Genomic DNA, 18448 nt, shown 5'->3' on the forward strand with positions numbered 1-18448 from the left:
GGCATGGGAATAAAACAACAAACAGGACATTTCATTCTATGAACAAAATGCAAACAACACTAAAATACTAAAAACGTGGACGAACACAGAGCTTAACAAAGCGCCAGTGTTGGATGAAGGTGGAGGTTGCAGCAGATTCTTCAAACAGTTTAACATGTTTATCAGTTTATCAGGATCAAAATCCAAAATCAGATTACACGTATTCATAATGTGCATTTATGAAGTCTCTGTAATTGGGCTTTTTTTTTATCGCAGATTTCAACTTTAAAATCATCCTAATTGGTCAACATTCCCTTTAGTCAAAATCTATTAACATGATATTTTTCTTTCATTAAATTCACTCTATCTGACTAAAAGCTTATAAATCGTTCTACTATTAATGTTGTGATTATCATTGCTTCGTATTGTTGCATCATTCTCTGCCTTGTTTCTGCTGCTGGGGCTTCGTCTATTCCTGTTTTGGAGTTTCAGCGGAGCTCATGTCTGTGTGTGTGTGTGTGTTTCTCTCTCTCTCTCTCTGCATGTGTGTGTCTCAGTGTGTGCGTGCGCGCGCAGCCACCGCCGTGCGCTGGAGGCTTATGGTAATTGCGGTCTCCCGACTGGCCTTCTGGGTAGAGTCTGCGCGAGTGGGAGTGGAGCGAGTCGCTCGGTCTCGGCAGCGTTCATCCATTCCGTGCGGCACTCCCCGTACAGCTCCGTGCGTCCTCGCAGCGATCCGCGGGGGCTCCGACCGGGGTGTTTCTCTCTCTCTCTCGCACACGCTTCTCGAGGAAGACGCGGGACGGACGGCGACGCGGAATAACCTCCGGCGAAGCTCACGACACACGGATTCCGGAGAGGACATGGAGTGACGGCGAGCGGGAGAAAGGGGCTTTTTCCGAGGACGGCGTGCTCCGCTGAAACCCAACATGGCGCTGCTGCGAGGTACGGCCGAGCTGAATTAATTTCTCAGCGAGTCCTCCGACCTCGCCACCTGTATCCTTCAGGGGGCCCGGGCCGCTCGGCGCATCGGCTCCGCTGAAGGAGCCTTTTTGTAAACGGATCCTCTTTTGTTGGATTTCTCTTTGCGTTTTCTCCGCGCAGGATCTTTTACGTTGCTTTATGGAAACCCAAGTGACATTTGCAGCAGCAAAAAGTCCGCTTGAAACCCAGCGACATGGATGAGAGTTGCCTGTAGACAATAGAACAAGGACTGAGACTTTATATTTAAGACTTGTTTTGTTTCGTGACAAGTGGATAACCTGTTAGACACTTTTAGTTGTTTTTCTCTCTTTGGCCGGGATTGTCTGCATCCAGCAGACAGGACCGTAATCGGACTTGTCTACGTATACGCACGGATCGCTGCCCTCCTAGTTAACTTGGCCAAAACAGGAAAAAGGCGTGAGTTGGCGCGCACGGACGACGGCTGGAACAAGCACCAATTAACCAGGTGAGACAATCGATGACAAATGGAAAATGTTTTTTCCCTGCGCATGTGTTTTTGGCGATGTGAAATGTGAAATCCTCGTGCATGAGGTCAGAAAACAAACAGTGGTGTTTTTTTAAACAGTGGCACTGAAGCTAAGGTGGTTTTAAAGTGTGCGGTGTCCTGATGTGAGGCGTTTTTAAAACCAAAAACAGTCTCGTGGTGTTGGATGATCTAAACGCGATAACCCGGCTCTGTGCGCAGAGACGCGGAGACGATCCGCCACTTCTAAGAATAGCGCATAGGGTGGTCTTTGTGCGTTTCGGCGGGGCAGTGGCATGTGGTTGATAAATAACACGCGCACACAAACACATAATGATCCGACCGTGAGCTTGGCCTCTTTTTTTTACGACTGTGCTGTCAACCGGCCCGAGGTGAGAAGGACGTCCCAGAGATTAGCGGACTTGAAAGTGGCGCCGTCCTCCATGGTGAATATTCAGGCGTTTCGCACTCCGTTGTGTGACGAAGTGTTGGAGTGCCTCTGGGGCGACAGTAGGAGTGTGTTTGCGCGCGTGCGTGCGTGCATGTGCGCGCACACGGAGCTGCTGCGCTAAACAAGGTTACGGAATCCAGCCTCGCCCTGCCAAAGGGAAGCGAGCGGTGCTGCTCCGTTTATACACGGTTCAGTTAGAGGGCATCCCCGCGGTGTGTGTGCGTGACAGCCGAGTGTGTGTGTGTGTTTGCGGGGGAGGTGCGGGGGCTTTGTTTGGACAGAGCGGACGTTGATCGGTCGACTCATCAGTCCCAGAGGTGGTGTTGAGGAGAAGGTGTTTGCGTGGAGGAGACGGGACTGCGCCGCTCACCTTCCTGTCGAGGTGACGGAAACCACTCTGGCACCGTGCCACCTCTCCCCCCCCCTCTCTCACACACACACGCACACACTTCATGTCTTGCAGGTGTTCTCTGATATGACTTTGCGCTACAGTGCCGTTGTCCCCCACTCTCGCTTGCAGTCTCGGTGCGTGACTCGCTTTGCGTTGAGGGGAATGTTCTTTGCGCACGGAGGCATCATGTAGCGACATTTAGGACCCCCCCCCCCCCCCAACTACGTTAAGCGCTGCTCTCGTGAAGGAAGAAAGTGTCACAGGAGACTCGTTACTAATGAGAAAACACAGTAAGAACGTATGACAGTCAGCCATGTCTTCGCCGCTTTCAATGCCTGGCGAGCTTTTTACGCATTTTAAACCACTTTTTCCAATTCGCCTTTTGTTTCTACTCAGCCTTTATGAATATTAAAATATATATCTCCTCACTTGTGCAGTCATCCTCCCTCTGCGGACATTATGAGCAGCATGAAACACTTTTTTTATAAAGTTGCTGTTTAATTGAAATCAGTGCTGCAAGGCGCATTGGACCCGTTCCAACCTGAATCTTTTCCTAACGGCTCTCTGAGGCTCATCTGCGAGCTGCGTGGCTCTGCCTTTCCCGGGCAGCTTTAAACCGAGACATCGTGGGACGCACACTTTTCCATCTCTAGAGAAAGGGCCCATGCACGCACGCTCGTCGTTGGGAGGTTTCCTTTTCCTCCCCCGTGCCTGCCTGCTGCCTGTCCTGGAGCCACACAGGCACTAATTAGGGAACGCTCTCTTAGGACGATCGATGTGCCTCATATTGGCTGGCTCCAGCTCATTGACGAGCTTAGTGAGGGAAGCAGCTACTAAAAGACCACTTAAATCCCGGCAGCCAATCCACACAGGATATACAGTACAGAGAATCGCTCATAAGCGTCTGCTCGGCCAGGTTGGGAGCGCAGCCCCTCGTCCTTTCCAGGGAACAGAGCAGGGGGGGATTAAGTGTCGGGGGGTGGAGGCTACTCCAGGGGGCTTAAGGAAGAATAAAAGCTTAATTTCATTTAAATTACACGTCGATCTCAGCTGGTATGGAAAAGTAAAAGACACTTGTCAAAGATCCACGCATTCATTTGAATTTGTCGAATGAAAAAGCCCTTACTTGAAAATATACGTGATGATTTTGGGACAAACTGGCTAAATAATATGCTGATTATCTGTCGTGCTGCTTTGAGTGACTTGTTTCATTTGCGTTTGTGGAAATAAGGGACTTTTTGTAGTGTGTCAGTTTCCTGAAGCGCAGTGTTGAGACTCAGACTGAGGTTTAGTCAGACTTTTATGAGTGGAAGGAGCTTGTTTTGTGCCGTGCTTCGTTTTATTTCGGTCACGTCCTACTGATTTTCTGACACAAAAAAAAGTGAAGGTCACCCACGTGCTATATCATTAGAATAATCTGGTTCACCACGTCTCCAAATAGACATTTCACATCTTAACCATCACATTTTGAAACAAAGATAATCATCTCAAAAAACGCTAAATCTGATCTTTAGGCAATCGAGCATGTTCTTCAAGTGGTGTTGCTGCCGGTGCGTAAAACAAATACTTCACATTTTGTGTGGGCCACGTTTTATTTATAGTTCAGTCTGCCCCGTCGCACTGTTTTGCGCATCATTTTTCCACCGTGAGCGATGATGTCAATGTGGGGCTGATCTGTTCTCCAGGTGTTGGAACACAGAGGGGGAGGGCTGCTTACCATAGATTGACATACTGATCTCTCCCACCCCCTCCTCTTCCTCACCCCTCTTCCAAAAACAGTTTTATTACCCCAGGCTCATTAGGTGTCCAAGTGGGGCTCGAGGGTGGTCCCCCAATCAAAACAAGGGGTTGTTTTGTCTGTTTAATTATATTTCTAAGGGGAAATGGGTCAACTAATCACGTGTTCCACCTATACACCTCCAAATATAGACAAGTCACACGATTCAAATCTATAGGCCTGCGTCCGCTCAGGTGGGGGGGCTGATGTGTGAATGTGTCAGAGAAGCCAGGTTTTACAGCCACAGTTTCGGTGAGAAGTTCACCTGAAGGCAGCAGCTGCCCCCGGGCCTGCTGGGTCATATTGTCCCGCTGAGTGATGTGTGACGGGGGATGTGTCAGCGTGGTGGTGGTGGGGGTCTGCTCCGTGCGCAGGGACATCCACACCCGCCTCCATTTTAAGCCCATTAACCTGCAGCTTGTCCGCTTTTCTAATCTGGAATCGATAAGAACCACGCGCGGGGAGCATTACGCAGAGAGCTCGTCAGTGAGAGTTTGTTCTGGAGACACGCGGGGAGATTTCGTCAAAAGGGAAACAGCCGCGCTCAGATTTTTTTTCATCCACTCGGAGACACGAGTTCTGTTTTATTGTCGTGCTTGTTGTTTTTTTCCCCTCTCTCACTCTCGCCTGGATATAAAACAACAGTCTCGTCGCTGCCGGCGCTGCGCTGCTGAGGCGAGGTGCGTGTGAACAAAAGCGGAGGCACGGCACAGAGCCGAGCTGAGAGATCGGTTTTCCAGGCGCTGCGCAGCTCCCGGAGGAGACGTCACGGTTTGATTGAAGCTATGCTCCGTGCTGGCCTCCCGGGACCTCGCGATGAAACGGGAGAACCGCCTCCCCCCCTCCCTCCCTCCCTCCCTCCTCCTCCTCCTCCTCTCTCCCCCTCTGCGCTCCACAAACCTTTTTGTTTTGACGAGGTCTGGAGCGCACGGATCACTTCCCCGCAGAGATGTGTCGGCCCCCGGTGCTGTTTAACAGACACAGAGGCGGTCAGGAAGGCCCAGGAGAACCACATCTCACACATCGCATTATTCTCTACTCCAGCAACTGTCAGACATATTAAAGCTGTCGCTTCTGCTGCCGATTACGCACGAATACTTTACGATAATTCCCCTCCTTCCGAAATAAAGTGTTGGTTAATCACGTCTCCAAGCGCAACATTTGGATGCATTTTGCCGGTAGCTGTTTGATGCAGTTACTTGATATCTTATGAAAACATGCTCTGTAATTAAAATTTAAATCTCGCCATGATTGCATTTACTTTACAAACCCCGCTCTGGCCTATCAGAAGATTGATTTAGCAGCAGAGTAATGATGACACACCTCGCCTCCCTCCTCGGAGCTTCTCCAGGCTCCGTCTCGATCAGGCCCCCTCGTTTGTTTTTAGATGTCGGTGCCTCGGGCATCTGTCTCTCTGACGAAATCCCACAGACGCTTGGCAGCACAGCAGCAGGGCGATGGCGTTAGAGTTTATTGCAGCGCGCGCCTTCAAAGCTGGAATGCGTTATCTGGTGTCTGGATGGCACATCTCCGAGTTCATGTTGGCTGGGGAAGCTCTTGACCTCGGATTGGAGATCATCACACTCGAACACTCAAACTGCAATTTAATTAAGAGTAAATTTGTGTTTGGAAATATTTCAGGTAATTGGTCTTTAGCATAATTTGTGTGTGGTTATTAAACACCATTAGTTTAGAGCTGAACTCCGGATAATCCCCTGACTTCATTCAGCGGGACTGTATGTCAGATTGCTATTTTTCAAATGAGAATCTCTGGACTTTCTCCAGCCAAGTCTGGATAATGTTCTCAGGCCCCCCACGTGAGAATACAGCAACTGTACGTTTATTATTGAGGCTTTGAACAGACTGAAAACTGAAAACAAATATCTCTGGAGGCAACAATACGAGCTGGAGCACGAACACATTATCTCCGGGTATTTCTGTGTTGTTGTGAATCATCTAACGGGAACATCTCCTGCTGCATTGTTTATACGTGAAAAGAAAACTCCGAGGAAAGTACAAACCGGCTCGTGTCAGATGTGTGAAAGCTGTGGTTTACCTCACACTGACACTGGCACCTCTTTAAATTCACACCCGTGCAACCTAATTCACATCTTTACACAAACCAAATTGGGGGGTGTATATGAGGAGGTCAGACCTTTAGTGTCACGTGCTTTCATTAGGTCAAGAAACCTCCGGTAAACGCGGGTCGACCCGTGCATGCGTGTGCCCCCCCCCCCCCCCCCATTACAATCCGGTCCTTTGGTGGGTGGCATAAAGGGCCATTTAGTGCTCATTTGGCCCGGGATGAATAGAGCCAGTTCAGCAGCCGCCGCCCGGGCCCTAGTGACAGCACTGAGGGGGGGAGTGGAGTTGGGTGGTGGTGGGGGGGTCTCACAATGCCACCGTTGTTGACGGCCGTGCTGCCGAGGGGGGGAATTGAACCGTGCACCGACTTGCATGCGGCTGTGCAGCGGCCCGGGAGGACGCAGGGGCCCCTTGTTTACAACTCGGTCGCTAATAATGTGACAGCTGAAGAGTCGCCGTTGGCTCCTTCCAGCTCCGCGCGCTGCACCAGCGGCGAACCATTCTTTTTCTCCTCCATCTCTCTCTCTCTCTCTCTCTCTCTCCATCCACCCATCCTCCTGTTCCATCACTGCGCGTCTGTTGTTTCACAAACCACACTGACAAACAATTCGCTGCGCCCCGAGTCTTTGCGCTCAGGTAATCAGCCGGGCCACTTGGCACGCGTCGGCCTGATAATCAATAACAATTAAAATTGCTTTTGCGTTGTCTGCTTCGCGTTTCCCTCTCGTGCAGTTGTGTGTTGGGGAGCGTGCGGCCCTCGGGCTGTATAATCACTCACTTTGTACGTTCCGTGTGCGCTTTTGAAGCATTTCTCTCAGATTTGCTGATTTCGTTCACTGACAGTGTGTGCGCAGAGTGCCTCGGCCGCGCACACCCCCACACACCACCTCGCTGTGATGTGTGTGTGTGTGTGAGAGAGAGTGTGAATGTGAGGGTGTGTGTGCGCGCGCCCGCATTTAATCCGTGTTTATCCCCACCCCACCCCCGTCGCTGCGGAGATTATCCTGCGTCACACTGCATTTTTTTTAGAGCTGATCGGAGCTCTGCGCTTCAGAGAGCCTGGCAAAGCCCCAGGGACGTGGAGCGAAAGGGCTCCGTCACTGCCTGTTATCCACATCCCGTTCCCCCGCTGTTGAAGCGAGCAGACCCTCGAACATGAGCGGACTGGTTTACTGTAGATTTGCATTTCTAGTTGGTCATTTATCAATATTTTATGGAGGAAGCTGCTTGTGGTGACGCACACATCTACCTTGCGATCTCCTCAGTGTTCCCTCAGTCTCTCCAACACACACACACACACACACACACACACACACACACTTATTACACACACGCTTATTACTGGTGCAGCCGCGGCACAGGGAGCACAAAGGCCTCAGTCCTGCAGGAAATGATGAGCGGTGCCAGTGTTTGTTCCGGTGTGTATACCGCGGGTCACAGTGAGTTCAAGTCGTTGTCGTCAGAAACAGGAAACGAGGGAAAAAGGGAGAGAAGCAAGTTTGTTTTTCTTTCCCTTCCTCCCCCTTTCTCCTCTCTTTATGCATTTCTCTCCTCCTCTCCTTGTTTGCTGCTCCTCCCTCAAAAGCGCACGGCACCGAAATAGGCCCTCACAGAGCCATGTGAGGTTCCGCTAAAAACACCCGGTGGTTTTCTGTTTAATGGTGCGAGTCGGGGCTCCGCTCCAGCGGTCTGGTTTATAAACGCAGCTCCGACCGCTGCTGCCTCCCCCTTCTCCTTCCTCCCCTCTCCTCCCCCCTGCCTGCTGCCGCTGCCGACCAGTGTGATGGATTGGGCGGCCGTCGGGAGTTGTTTGTTGCGCAAACTATTCTTAGCAGCGGGGATGGGCGTCAACACGCTGCCTTTTCCTCCTTCACTATCTCTCCCCCCTTCTCTCCTTTCCACGTCCTCCTGAATCATAACGTGACACTTGTGCGTAATAATATTCTCACAGCATCGAGTTAAGGCTGCCCAACATCCAGGAGAAAGCCTCTTATGCATTCAGACTCCATTGAATTAAAAATTGGTATTAAAGCCCTGTCTTTCTTAGACTTAAGGTGGTGATGTAAATGATACATGAACAGCATTTATAAATCCTCTCAAATTAATCCATAGGCCGACTATCTCGCTGAATACAACAAGCACCATGGCACCGTTTTCCTTTTTATAGAATCTAACAATAACTGTGCCACGCTGGTGCAAACACTGACCCATGGAGCACTTTAGACTCATTATAACAACTCTCTAGTCTGCATGCACTTCACAAGTGTACACATGCTAACAAAAGCGTCCACATTGTCTTATTCCCGGCGTTGCGCCATCGTGTACTTGATCCTGACCTTGAGGCCCCTGGTGCAGCCTCTCATCTGAGCCGGACCACTATTAATTTAATGGAAATGAAATGACTACAGGCCACGAGACACCAGACTGTCTTTTAGTTGTACTGACCTGAACGCGAACACATCATTTCCTCTCTAAGTTGGATTTTATTTCCCTTGTTGGAGAGGATGTATCAGATCTGTGCCAAATGGAGAGATTCCACTCTGCTGGCGGTGAAGGTTGTGTTTAGGTTGAACAGCACGACACTGAGGAGGCCTATCTGAGTTTGTGTTGGGTGATTATTTTTACGCATAAATGTTTAATGCGTCAATGAGCGCTGCAGACGTGTTTTAGGGGGAGAGAGGTGCATGTGTCCCTCCAGGATATACAGGCAGTGATGTGATTTCTCTGTGTAAATTGCAGCAGCAAATATACGTGGCTGCACGACACCGTTGCACTTGTAGCCACGCACGCACACGGTTGCAGCTCCGTCAGATGCGGATATTGTCGAAGCAGGGGAGAGCAGTGGGGGATGGGAGCGCTGGGGCAGGGAGGAGTCATGCCGAGGGGCCCGCAGCAGGCTGATTAATGGGCCCCGGGTCACAGCAATAAAAGTGGCGTGCCAGCGGCGCGGCAGCGAGGCTCAGAGGCGTTTCTGTGCTATGATCGAGGAGCCGAGTCTCTGTGCTGCTGCTGCTCTCAGCACTGACGAGCACGAAGGCTTCACTCTGACTATTTAAAGGCTTCTCTCTCTCCCTCTGTCTCCCACCTCTTCTCTGCTCTGGCTCCACTAACAGCTGCCTGCCTCACAAACATGTCGACCCTAAGTCATTAAGTCTTATTTTAAACAAAATCTGACCAGTGGGTGTAATAACATCACATAACGTCCTCAGTGTTGTTTCACCTCTTTGGGGATTTTCTAACAGCCTTTAAATTCAGGTGGGCCCCTGGGTTAGCAAGTTAAGATGCCACCTGTCTCACCAAAGCTCAGAAGCGTTTGGTGATATCTCAATTTTCGGCACTTTGTCACCCGTTTCTTCCCTCAGGAGATTGTGAACTTTTTCACCCATAAGGACTCACTGAGATCACACCAAAGCGAGATTGATGAATAGCTATAATATAATAACAGCTCTGCTATATTTCAGTCTTTGAAGAAATTCAGATTTTTCAAAACATTATTAGGAATTTCACACACAAGAGGATCTTTCCTTATTTTGCTGATTTACATTTTGAATACTTATTTTTTTATTACTTTCTCATTATGTTTTTGATTTTCTGTAGAAAACAACCTGAAAGAAATATAATTTAAGATTTTTTAAAAATCATTACACATGCCCTTTATGATTACATTTTCGTGCTCTTGTTTTATGGAGTTTTGCATATTTGTCGTCTTTTCTCTTGCATACTGTACTCCTGCATCTGTCCGTCGGCGTGTTTGTTGATCTGTGGCTCGGTGCTGGCGGGCGGGTAAATGGTCTCCCACCGAAGTGGTCTCTGATGTATAATCTTCCCTCGCTCCTCTGGCGGAGGCAGCTGAGAGAGCAGGTCAAAGAGGGCGCAGAAAACCTGTGTGTGTGGAACGTGACTGAATAGACGCTGCCCCACAATGCACGTCTCGCCCACGGGGTGGACAGGATGGGGGTCAGAGGAGGGGGGATCAGAGAATGGGGAGTTGCTGAGGGGTGGTGATGGATGGGAGGGGAGGGGAGGGGAGCCCACACAGTGCTTTCATCTCCACAGTCTACTTCAGCAGGGTTGTGTGTATGTGACTGAGAGTGAGGGGAAGGTTGTGATGACAATAAGTAGCAGTGCTATTATCTTGCTTTTTGTACCTTTGCTCTATTTCCGCCTGTCTTATTTCACTTACACATATCTGTGCCACATCTGATTGCTTCATAGCTATAATGTCTTTTGACATATTTTTTTGATTTGCATGCACAGAAAATTGATGTTTAATACTTAATTTCTAAACAATTTCTCTGTTGGGAAGGTTTTATTTATTTTTTTTGGCATCACAACAAAGATTTAAGTTGGCCCTGTGTGTCTGTCGGCATGTGTCTGTTGTATGTGGCAGAGCCAAGACACTGACTGCTAACTGCTTGCTCATCTCCACAGGGCAACATCTGTTCGTGATGTCGATGCTGAGACACAAACCAACCTGGAACTAAGACAAGGGAACCACATCAGACAAAACATGGCAAGTCCCTGTGCTCGTCCTCTGTTTGTGTTTACGCTCAATTTTCACATGAGTCACTGTTATCTGGAAATGAACACTTGAACCATTTCACCATATGCATGCATGTTACTTACCTAGGACTATAAGGAATTGACTAAGCTGTGTATATATGTTTTCATAGTCACAGTTTAAATTTTTTCTTTGAGGGATTTGATTTCTGAGGTGATTGTCACATTTATTTTTGTTTTATCCCTGTGCTGCTGCAGGTGGATGCAAGGCTGACACCTCTCGCAGCAATGGGGCTGGACCGAGGAGCTCTGATGCATGACGGCCTTCGTCTACATGGTGGGGTGGTATACCCAGGAATCAGAGCACTACCAGCGGATAAGAGCAGAGAGACGCCTGCCCATGCCCTCACTTATAACAGGGATGGCCTTCCAGAGCTCATCTATAAACCTGATGGCTCTCTGGACAGTCGTAAGCCCGCTAATGGATACCTGGGCCTCTACAAGGGCACCCATCCAAGTCTCCACAAGCCTGTGCTGGTCCCTGGAGCTGAAGGTCTAGGCTTGGAACGCCGAGTGGGGCCGGGAGAAAAAGCATCTGAGCTGGGCTTGGCAAGTGCTGGTGGCAGTTACCTTCGCCTGCCATGGCTCAACCCCTACCCTGAAGCAAGCATGTATCCCTTCATGGACACATCCAAGTATGCGGCTCTAAATATGTACAAAGCGTCCCTGCTCAGCCAACCCAACCCCTATCTTCCCCAGCACCTGGCCTACCCCTCTCTGTGTGCAGCTCAGGGGGGCAATGTTAACCCTGCTGCGGAGAGGCTCTACTATATGCCGCCTTATCCTCCTTCTCCCATTTCCTCTCCCCTGGTGGCGCCCCCTATGAGGATTCCTGCAGTTACAGTGGCCCCCACATCACTGGTACACTGCCAGGACAAGGGGCTCGGTGTTCCACCTCAATTTGCACAGCAACATCACCAACCTTCCCCTCATCCTCAGCACCATCAGGCTGCTATAGACAGGGAACGGTCCCCAAGCAGGAGCAGTAGACCAAGCAGACCTCCCTCTAGGAAGGGCCCAAGCAACAACAATAACAGCAGTACTTCTAGCACTAGTGGCACCAATGGTGGGAGTAGCAATAGTCTGCCTACTGATTCTTCTTCTCATGCATCTTCTCGCCTGTCTCAACCACCCCCCTCCCCTGCTCTCATTGACAGTTCCCTAGACATACAAAGGCCAGTTGCTAGGATAGGACAACCACCCACCTCCTCCACTTCTTCAGTATCTTCCTCGTCCTCATCCACGCAGTCCATTCCTCATCCATTCTCTGTGAGCAGCATGGCATCAGAGCAGCCCTCTCCCAGCCCCCACAAATCCAGGCCAAGAGATGGGGCACCTGAGCACAGAAGTGTAGGGGTTGAGAGGAGACCCAGTAGGTCGCCCTCCAAACCTAATTTTGAGAGGCCAGCTCACCAACCACAAGCAACCAAAGACTCAGCTGAGAAGCCCCTAGATTTGTCTGGAAGAATTATTGAGTTTGGACTGCCCCCCAATGGATTCCCAGTTAAGATGGACACTATAGCATCAAACGCACGTTATGGACTGCCCCCAAACCGAGAGCTCCTAAAGGAAAACCTGTCCCTCTCTCCTTCCTCCCATCCTCACCCTGTGGTCAGCAGCACTTCTTCAAAGGTCTCAGAGAGGCCAGAGATGATCAGCACTTTACACTCCTCCTGGGTTGTACCTAGCCCATCTCCTTCCCATACACAGCACACACCAGGCCTGCCCCCCTCCCCAAGGCCTAACACAGACCTGGGCCTTTCACAAGCCAAAGGCTCCTCACCCTCTGTCATTAAACACAAGGGTCTGGAAAGAGTACACCCTCAGCAACGTAGCTCATCCTGTCCAAGGACTGGGGAGCCCAACCATAATGTCTCCTCTACTCAACACTCTGGCTCTTCTCTGGTGAATTCCAGGTCTCTCTCTCCCAAACCTAATGGTGAGTGGGTCAAACATAGCCCCAGTCAATCAGAACATCACCACAGAGAGGGCACAGAGAAGTCCTCCATGACCACTAAGAGAAGTGAAACAGCAGCAGAGGTGCCATCATACAAAAGGCCCTGTGTAGAAAATGGTCATCCCCCCAGCCACCTTTATCTCCCTCAAAGTGACGCTTACCTGAACCACAGTTTGGCTTATGCCAATCGATACCTGCACTACCCCATCCCTGATGGCATGGCACTGCACTCCTTACCAATTGCAGGAAAAGGTCCAGTCTACCATCATCCAGTATTGCTTGGCAGCAACAGCCTTTACCCAACCCATCTTGCAGCGAAACACCCTTTACCCTACCACAACCTTCCAGGTGGTCCAGGAGGGGAGTACCTCACTTACAACTCACAGGAGATGGCTCATCCACTGATGCAGACTCACTCAGACAACAAGCTGCCAGAAAGGGGAGATTCAAGTTTGAAGCCCCGGGTACATGAGAAATCCCGGGGGGCTGTTGAAGAATGTGGGGGACACAGAGATCACAATATTGGAAAAGAGACAGGTGAAGGAAGCCAAATGAAGCATAGTAGGGATTCAGGAGCACAAGGACAGTGTGGTGGCCAAAGTAAAGCTCCCTCTTCAACGTCTAGAGAAAAGATTGTATGCATTGACCTTGTACACTCTGACACAGATATCGAGTCTACCCCAACAGTCTACAAACAGCCTTATGGTGAGACCAGCACCAAGGTTAACCAAAATGAATGTTGTCATAATAACCAAAATCTGACAAAGACAGACTATGAGCCAAAACACCAACACCACCTTTTGCATCCTTATCAAGTCCACTCTGGACAGAGCCCCACCGTGAAGCCCAGCCACACTGATAGACAGACAGAACCTCCCTTTGGGAAACCAAAGGTTATTCAGGACACAGACTATTCTGGGATGACATCTAGCACATCCCCAACTACTCCAGGGCAGATTGCCCAAGCTGAAGAGAGCCTGGAGGAAAGGAGTCCCAGCCCAGACCCTGGAGATCAAGACCAGAGCACCTTGCGCTGTGCCCGAACATCTGGGGAGCGCAGCTCTGGTAAAGACAAAGGGGACAGAGACAGCCGAGCTCTCCACTTCACTCAGCACTGCACAGATGTGCTGAAGGAGTCAGACCATGAAGTGTGCGAGAGGGATACTGATAGAGAGGACAGTATTGTTGACCTCGGAGAGTCTCAAGGAGAAGGGGATGAGGAGGACGAAGATGATAACCAGACTTCATCTAAAGGCTGTCGTAGATCCAGTCTGGCCAAGAGGATTGCAAACTCCTCAGGCTACGTTGGCGACCGCTTTAAATGTGTCACCACTGAGCTGTATGCTGACTCCAGCAAGCTGAGCCGTGAACAGAGAGCTCTGCAGGTAAGGCTATTAACACTGGTGGCTGTATATACAGTACAGGATATATTGGGCTCAAGGGGTGGTGGGCTGCAGAGAGGTCATTACGACCAACGTTTCTTATGTGCAGACATTTCAAACATACTTTTGAGTTCTAACATCCTCGCAGGAATAAACCCCCAAAGGGCCACGGTCTTTATTCCCATGCTGCAATATTTAGAACTGCCTGTGGAACAAACCCTGCATGAAATTGGCATTTACAACACAGTACCGACAATATAAATGCTGTCATGCTACTGTCCTGGCCATAGGCTTGACCTTCCCCTTAATTCATCATTGTCTCAGTGAGCTGGTGCAAGGCTAGTTGAGGCTCTCTATCAGTGAGGACAGGTCAAAGGTTAACCAGGGCTGCCATCACTGTATGGTGATTAGTGAGCAGCCATTGTAAAGGTTATTTCTGTGCGTGTTTGTGTGTCCGTACGTGCTTGTCCTTGTGTGACTGCCTTGGGGCTGAAGCATGTGTTAGTGCTGACTGTGCTATAGAGCCATACACTGTAGTTTCAGAGCATGACTGTGGCAGCCTCACAGTTCACACTGCCTTTGGCTATGCTTAACCCCGAGGTTAGGGGCAGTGGAGGGCTTGCAGCGTGCTTGAAAACCAGCAGCTGCCCTCTTAGGGGTTCCTCTTAGGCTTTCTGCATGCCCCCATCCGCCAGTTGCTATCCTCCCCCAACCCTCCTCCCCCCAATGGCCTACGCTGCCTTGCCTGGTTTCTGTCCAAGGTCATAATTTTCTCCCTCACCCAACTGGCTAAAAGACCCTCTTTGCTAACACATCATTCTGCATCTATAAATGCACAATTACAGTAACGTCCCCAACACCAGGCCGTCACCTGTCATTCAAATCTGCACACTGAGCTTATTGTTTTAGACCGTTATCTTTAGTTCCTTATGCCCAAAGTTCAGCGTACAGACACAAACAAACCCTATGTTATATCATTCACTGGCTCGAAGGCAGATATGTTAATAGTTTTCACATGTCTGTCTATGTTGTGAACGCACCTTAGAAAACTGTGGTTTTGTCTGTGTCATGCTTGTCAATGCACAGCTGCAACACAAGGCTATCAAATGCTCTATTTCTGAACATGTACAAAAATCTGACGTGGAAAAAATAAATGAGACGACTAAAACTAAATGAGCTTTATCAATCGTGCCCAAAATGAACATATTGTTTTGATTTTCTCTTTCAAATGTGTCATTGGTGAATTTCAGAAAGTATTTGATAGTTTTGATGCAGTGTAAATTGACCTGTTGAGTCACTTTCATTTGATTGTGTTATTTTGTGGGATTGTGGCTGCCTATTGTGTGTTAAAGAAACATGTGGAGAAACGTAACAAAAATTCATTAAAGAAAAAGATGAAATGATGGACAGATATATTGAGCCCCCCCATTCTAATTGCTTAGATGGAAGTCATATCACGAGAGGGGAGTAATATAAGTCAACCTGCAGCTAACTGGGAGGTCAGTTCTTTACATTTCTTATCACATCTGCCTCTGATGGGCTCTGTCTACTTTGTACTCTGTATCGCTGCACACTTCTTTCCCCCCCCCACTCCCTTCTTTCCTCTTTTTCATCTCCTCTCTCTGCCTCAGGGCTTAGATGTATATGTTTCCTAGCCATGTTTATGTTTCAGGAAGGGAGATGCCAGGACTTAAGCCCCAGAGCGCATGGACTCACAGTGGCTGCAGTAGTCTAACCTGTGTCTTGATGCCATGCTTGTGATTTATCTGTCTTACCTTTTTTGTCCTTTGTGTGTGTACGTATGTATGTGTGTGTGTGCGTGGGTTTAATTTCTTTGGCATTTTCTTTTGATTTTTGAGACAATGTGATTTCTGATGCAATTTTTTGCTTCTGTAGCTGTTGAGGCCAGATTGAGGCTTAGAGAGGTGTGTGTGTGTGCGGCGTGGGCAGACGATGAGTGGTTTTCATGGGTCTTTTCTGCATTTGTGTGTGTGTGTGTGCGCGCAGCGGGCAATGATGCGGTTCTCGGAGCTGGAGCTGAAGGAGAAGGAGGGCGGCGGTGTGTGTGTGTCTGCCTCAGCAGCAGGACGGGAGCTGGCAGACGGCCAGCGCAGAGAGCGAGCACTGGAATACTGCCAACACACCACCAGGCAGGGAGAGAGGGAGGGTGAGTAACCCAGCACCACACACACACACACACACACACACACACACACACACACACACACACACACACACACACACACACACACACACACACACTCTCAATCACTCGTGATGCATGCACATACACACACATGCAGCCACTCTGCAAATGAACACTCAGAAATGGACACACACAAACAATAGGTGCGTGTACACACTCGCATGCACTTGCAGCAAATGCTGAGGCAAGACCGGGTCACTCTAAAAAAAGACACACTTCCACATACACAATCAACACACACACGCAGACACTCTTACACAAGCCAGGCAGCGCAAGCGAGGGAGACAGAGGGGACGTTTTATTTTTCAAGAAGCCTTTTGTGCTTATCTGCGCGCAGAGACGATCGAGAGGGGAGTCAGAGCAGAAGGGGGAGGGGGGGGGGGGCAGAGATTGCGTGAGAGAGGGAGAGTGAAAGCGAGGGGAGAGTTGGTGGGTGAAAGCGGATGGGAGAGCGCAACGGAAAGAGGGAGAGGGAGGAAGGCGAGGGAGTGGGGAGGTGGGGGGGGGTTAGTTACGTTGGCTGAGAGCCCAGCTGTGTGTTGGAGCGAGGCCGCGGCTGACGTGTGAGCCTAATTATGGCATGGAGAGAGAGAAAGAGACAGGGAGCTGAGGAGAGAGGGAAGGGGAGGAGGATGTGGGGTGGGGGTGTAGAGTCACGCTCTGTGTGAGAAGGGCGTGGTGCGGTCATGCCTTGGGGGAGGACAGAGAAGGAGCGAGGGGGGGGGGGGGGGGGGAATGGGAGTTGCCGTGCGCAGCTAGTGCGCAGGATGTTTTTCTTGCCTCTCCGCGCTGGAAGTGTGAGCGGCGGCGCTGAACTGTCAGGCTGCTGGCTCCGCTCACATCAGATTAAAAAGTCTTTACCCCATCAAAGTTTTACTGCCTGTCTTTAAAGCAGAATAAAAGCTGGCTGGTGTTTAACTGGCATTCTCCCTCTGTCGTCGTCCCCCCCCCCCCCACCCTGTCTCTCACTCCCCACTTCTTTTTTTTTTTCTTCTTTCTGTCTGCATTCTCTCTCTCCCGGTGTGTCCCTCTCCATTTCATCTTCTGTCGTTTATTTTGCCTCTGCCCATCCACCCACCCACCTCTCCCCCTCTTTTCCACCCGTCTGTCTCTGCTCTCCTCAGGTGTCCCGCCGGCCTACACTAACAACAGAGTTCCAGTCCTGCAGAGGTGTGGGGGCCAGAGGGAGCCTTTGTCCCTGGGGCAGGGGGCCCGAGACGTGGCCAGGAGTACAGGCCACGGAGGGCCGAAGGACGGAACCAAGAAGTTTGTGAGAGAGCACGAAGGAAGTCACTGCTTGCCCCCCACTTTGACACCAGTGAAAGGCTACACAGAGGAGAAAGCCAGCCCTGGGTTTGGTCCGACCAGGAAACGTCCACTCTACATCAAAACCGAACAGGACGATACGGACAGGGATGAAGGAGAGAGGCTGTTCCACTCAGAGAAAAGACCCAGAATCTATACGGGTGAGAATTCCCCCCCCCCCTTCACCTGCTTTCCATGCACTCTAATTCTGCCCACTTCTTATCCCTTCATCTCCTGTGATGCTAAGCGCCGTCTCACCTCTTGTTCCTTCTTTCCATTCCTTTTGATGAATACTCCTTCCCAATTAATTCCACCTTAAACCTGCTCCGTCACAACCCTCGCACCCCCCCCTCTTTCCCTCTCTCTGTCCCATCTTTCGCTCTGTGTGGCAGCCAGCGCAGAGAAGTGTTTAATCCTGCCTTTGAGCAGCGTGCGAGACAGAAGCGAGGAAGAGGGACAGCCATTCTCTCTCTCTCTCCTTTCAGCTCTGCTGTTCCTCCGCTGTGCTTACCCACCCTCTTCAAAGCTGCTCTTTTCATCTCCTTTTTCTTTTTTCCCTCATCTGTTTGGGTTTCCTTTTTTTTTTTTTTTCTGGCATGCAGTATTGCGCTTGCTCTCCCTGGCACTGGCAGACGAGTCAAATACCCGTCCCCCGTGAATTTCAGGGGGGAGAACTCTCCCTCTGCCTCTCCGGTCTTTATTGCTTTGTTTCTCTGCCCGATTTTTGACTTCTCTCCCCTTTTACTCCTGAATTTGTCTGTTTCACATCGCGCTTGCTGCTTCTCATGCTTGAGTATGTGCATGCGTGTGTGTGTGTGTTAAATGTAAGGCTTTTGGGGGGGGTTTACAAGCCATAAGAATGTAGTGATTAATGGCCTTTGTTCTTT

The 18448-nt window shown here is 50.0% G+C and overlaps 1 protein-coding gene across 2 annotated transcripts in view; it reads left to right on the forward strand.

The window, feature by feature from the left end:
* Positions 1-533: 533 nt before the first annotated feature.
* The window catches only part of bcor (BCL6 corepressor), a 33220-nt gene continuing 15305 nt past the window's right edge, over positions 534-18448 (forward strand). Inside the window, exons 1-6 of one of the 2 annotated variants that reach the window (XM_069533240.1) lie at positions 534-1429; positions 10583-10664; positions 10910-14053; positions 15493-15549; positions 16058-16217; positions 17381-17722. In XM_069533240.1, coding sequence (XP_069389341.1) covers positions 10662-10664; positions 10910-14053; positions 15493-15549; positions 16058-16217; positions 17381-17722 — 3706 coding nt within the window. In that variant the 5' untranslated portion in view covers positions 534-1429; positions 10583-10661. The remainder of the gene's footprint in view (positions 1430-10582; positions 10665-10909; positions 14054-15492; positions 15550-16057; positions 16218-17380; positions 17723-18448) is intronic. The other variant, XM_069533242.1, reaches the window with a different exon arrangement.

This window comes from Paralichthys olivaceus, chromosome 10 (genome assembly GCF_024713975.1).
Source record: "Paralichthys olivaceus isolate ysfri-2021 chromosome 10, ASM2471397v2, whole genome shotgun sequence".
Taxonomy (NCBI): domain Eukaryota; kingdom Metazoa; phylum Chordata; class Actinopteri; order Pleuronectiformes; family Paralichthyidae; genus Paralichthys; species Paralichthys olivaceus.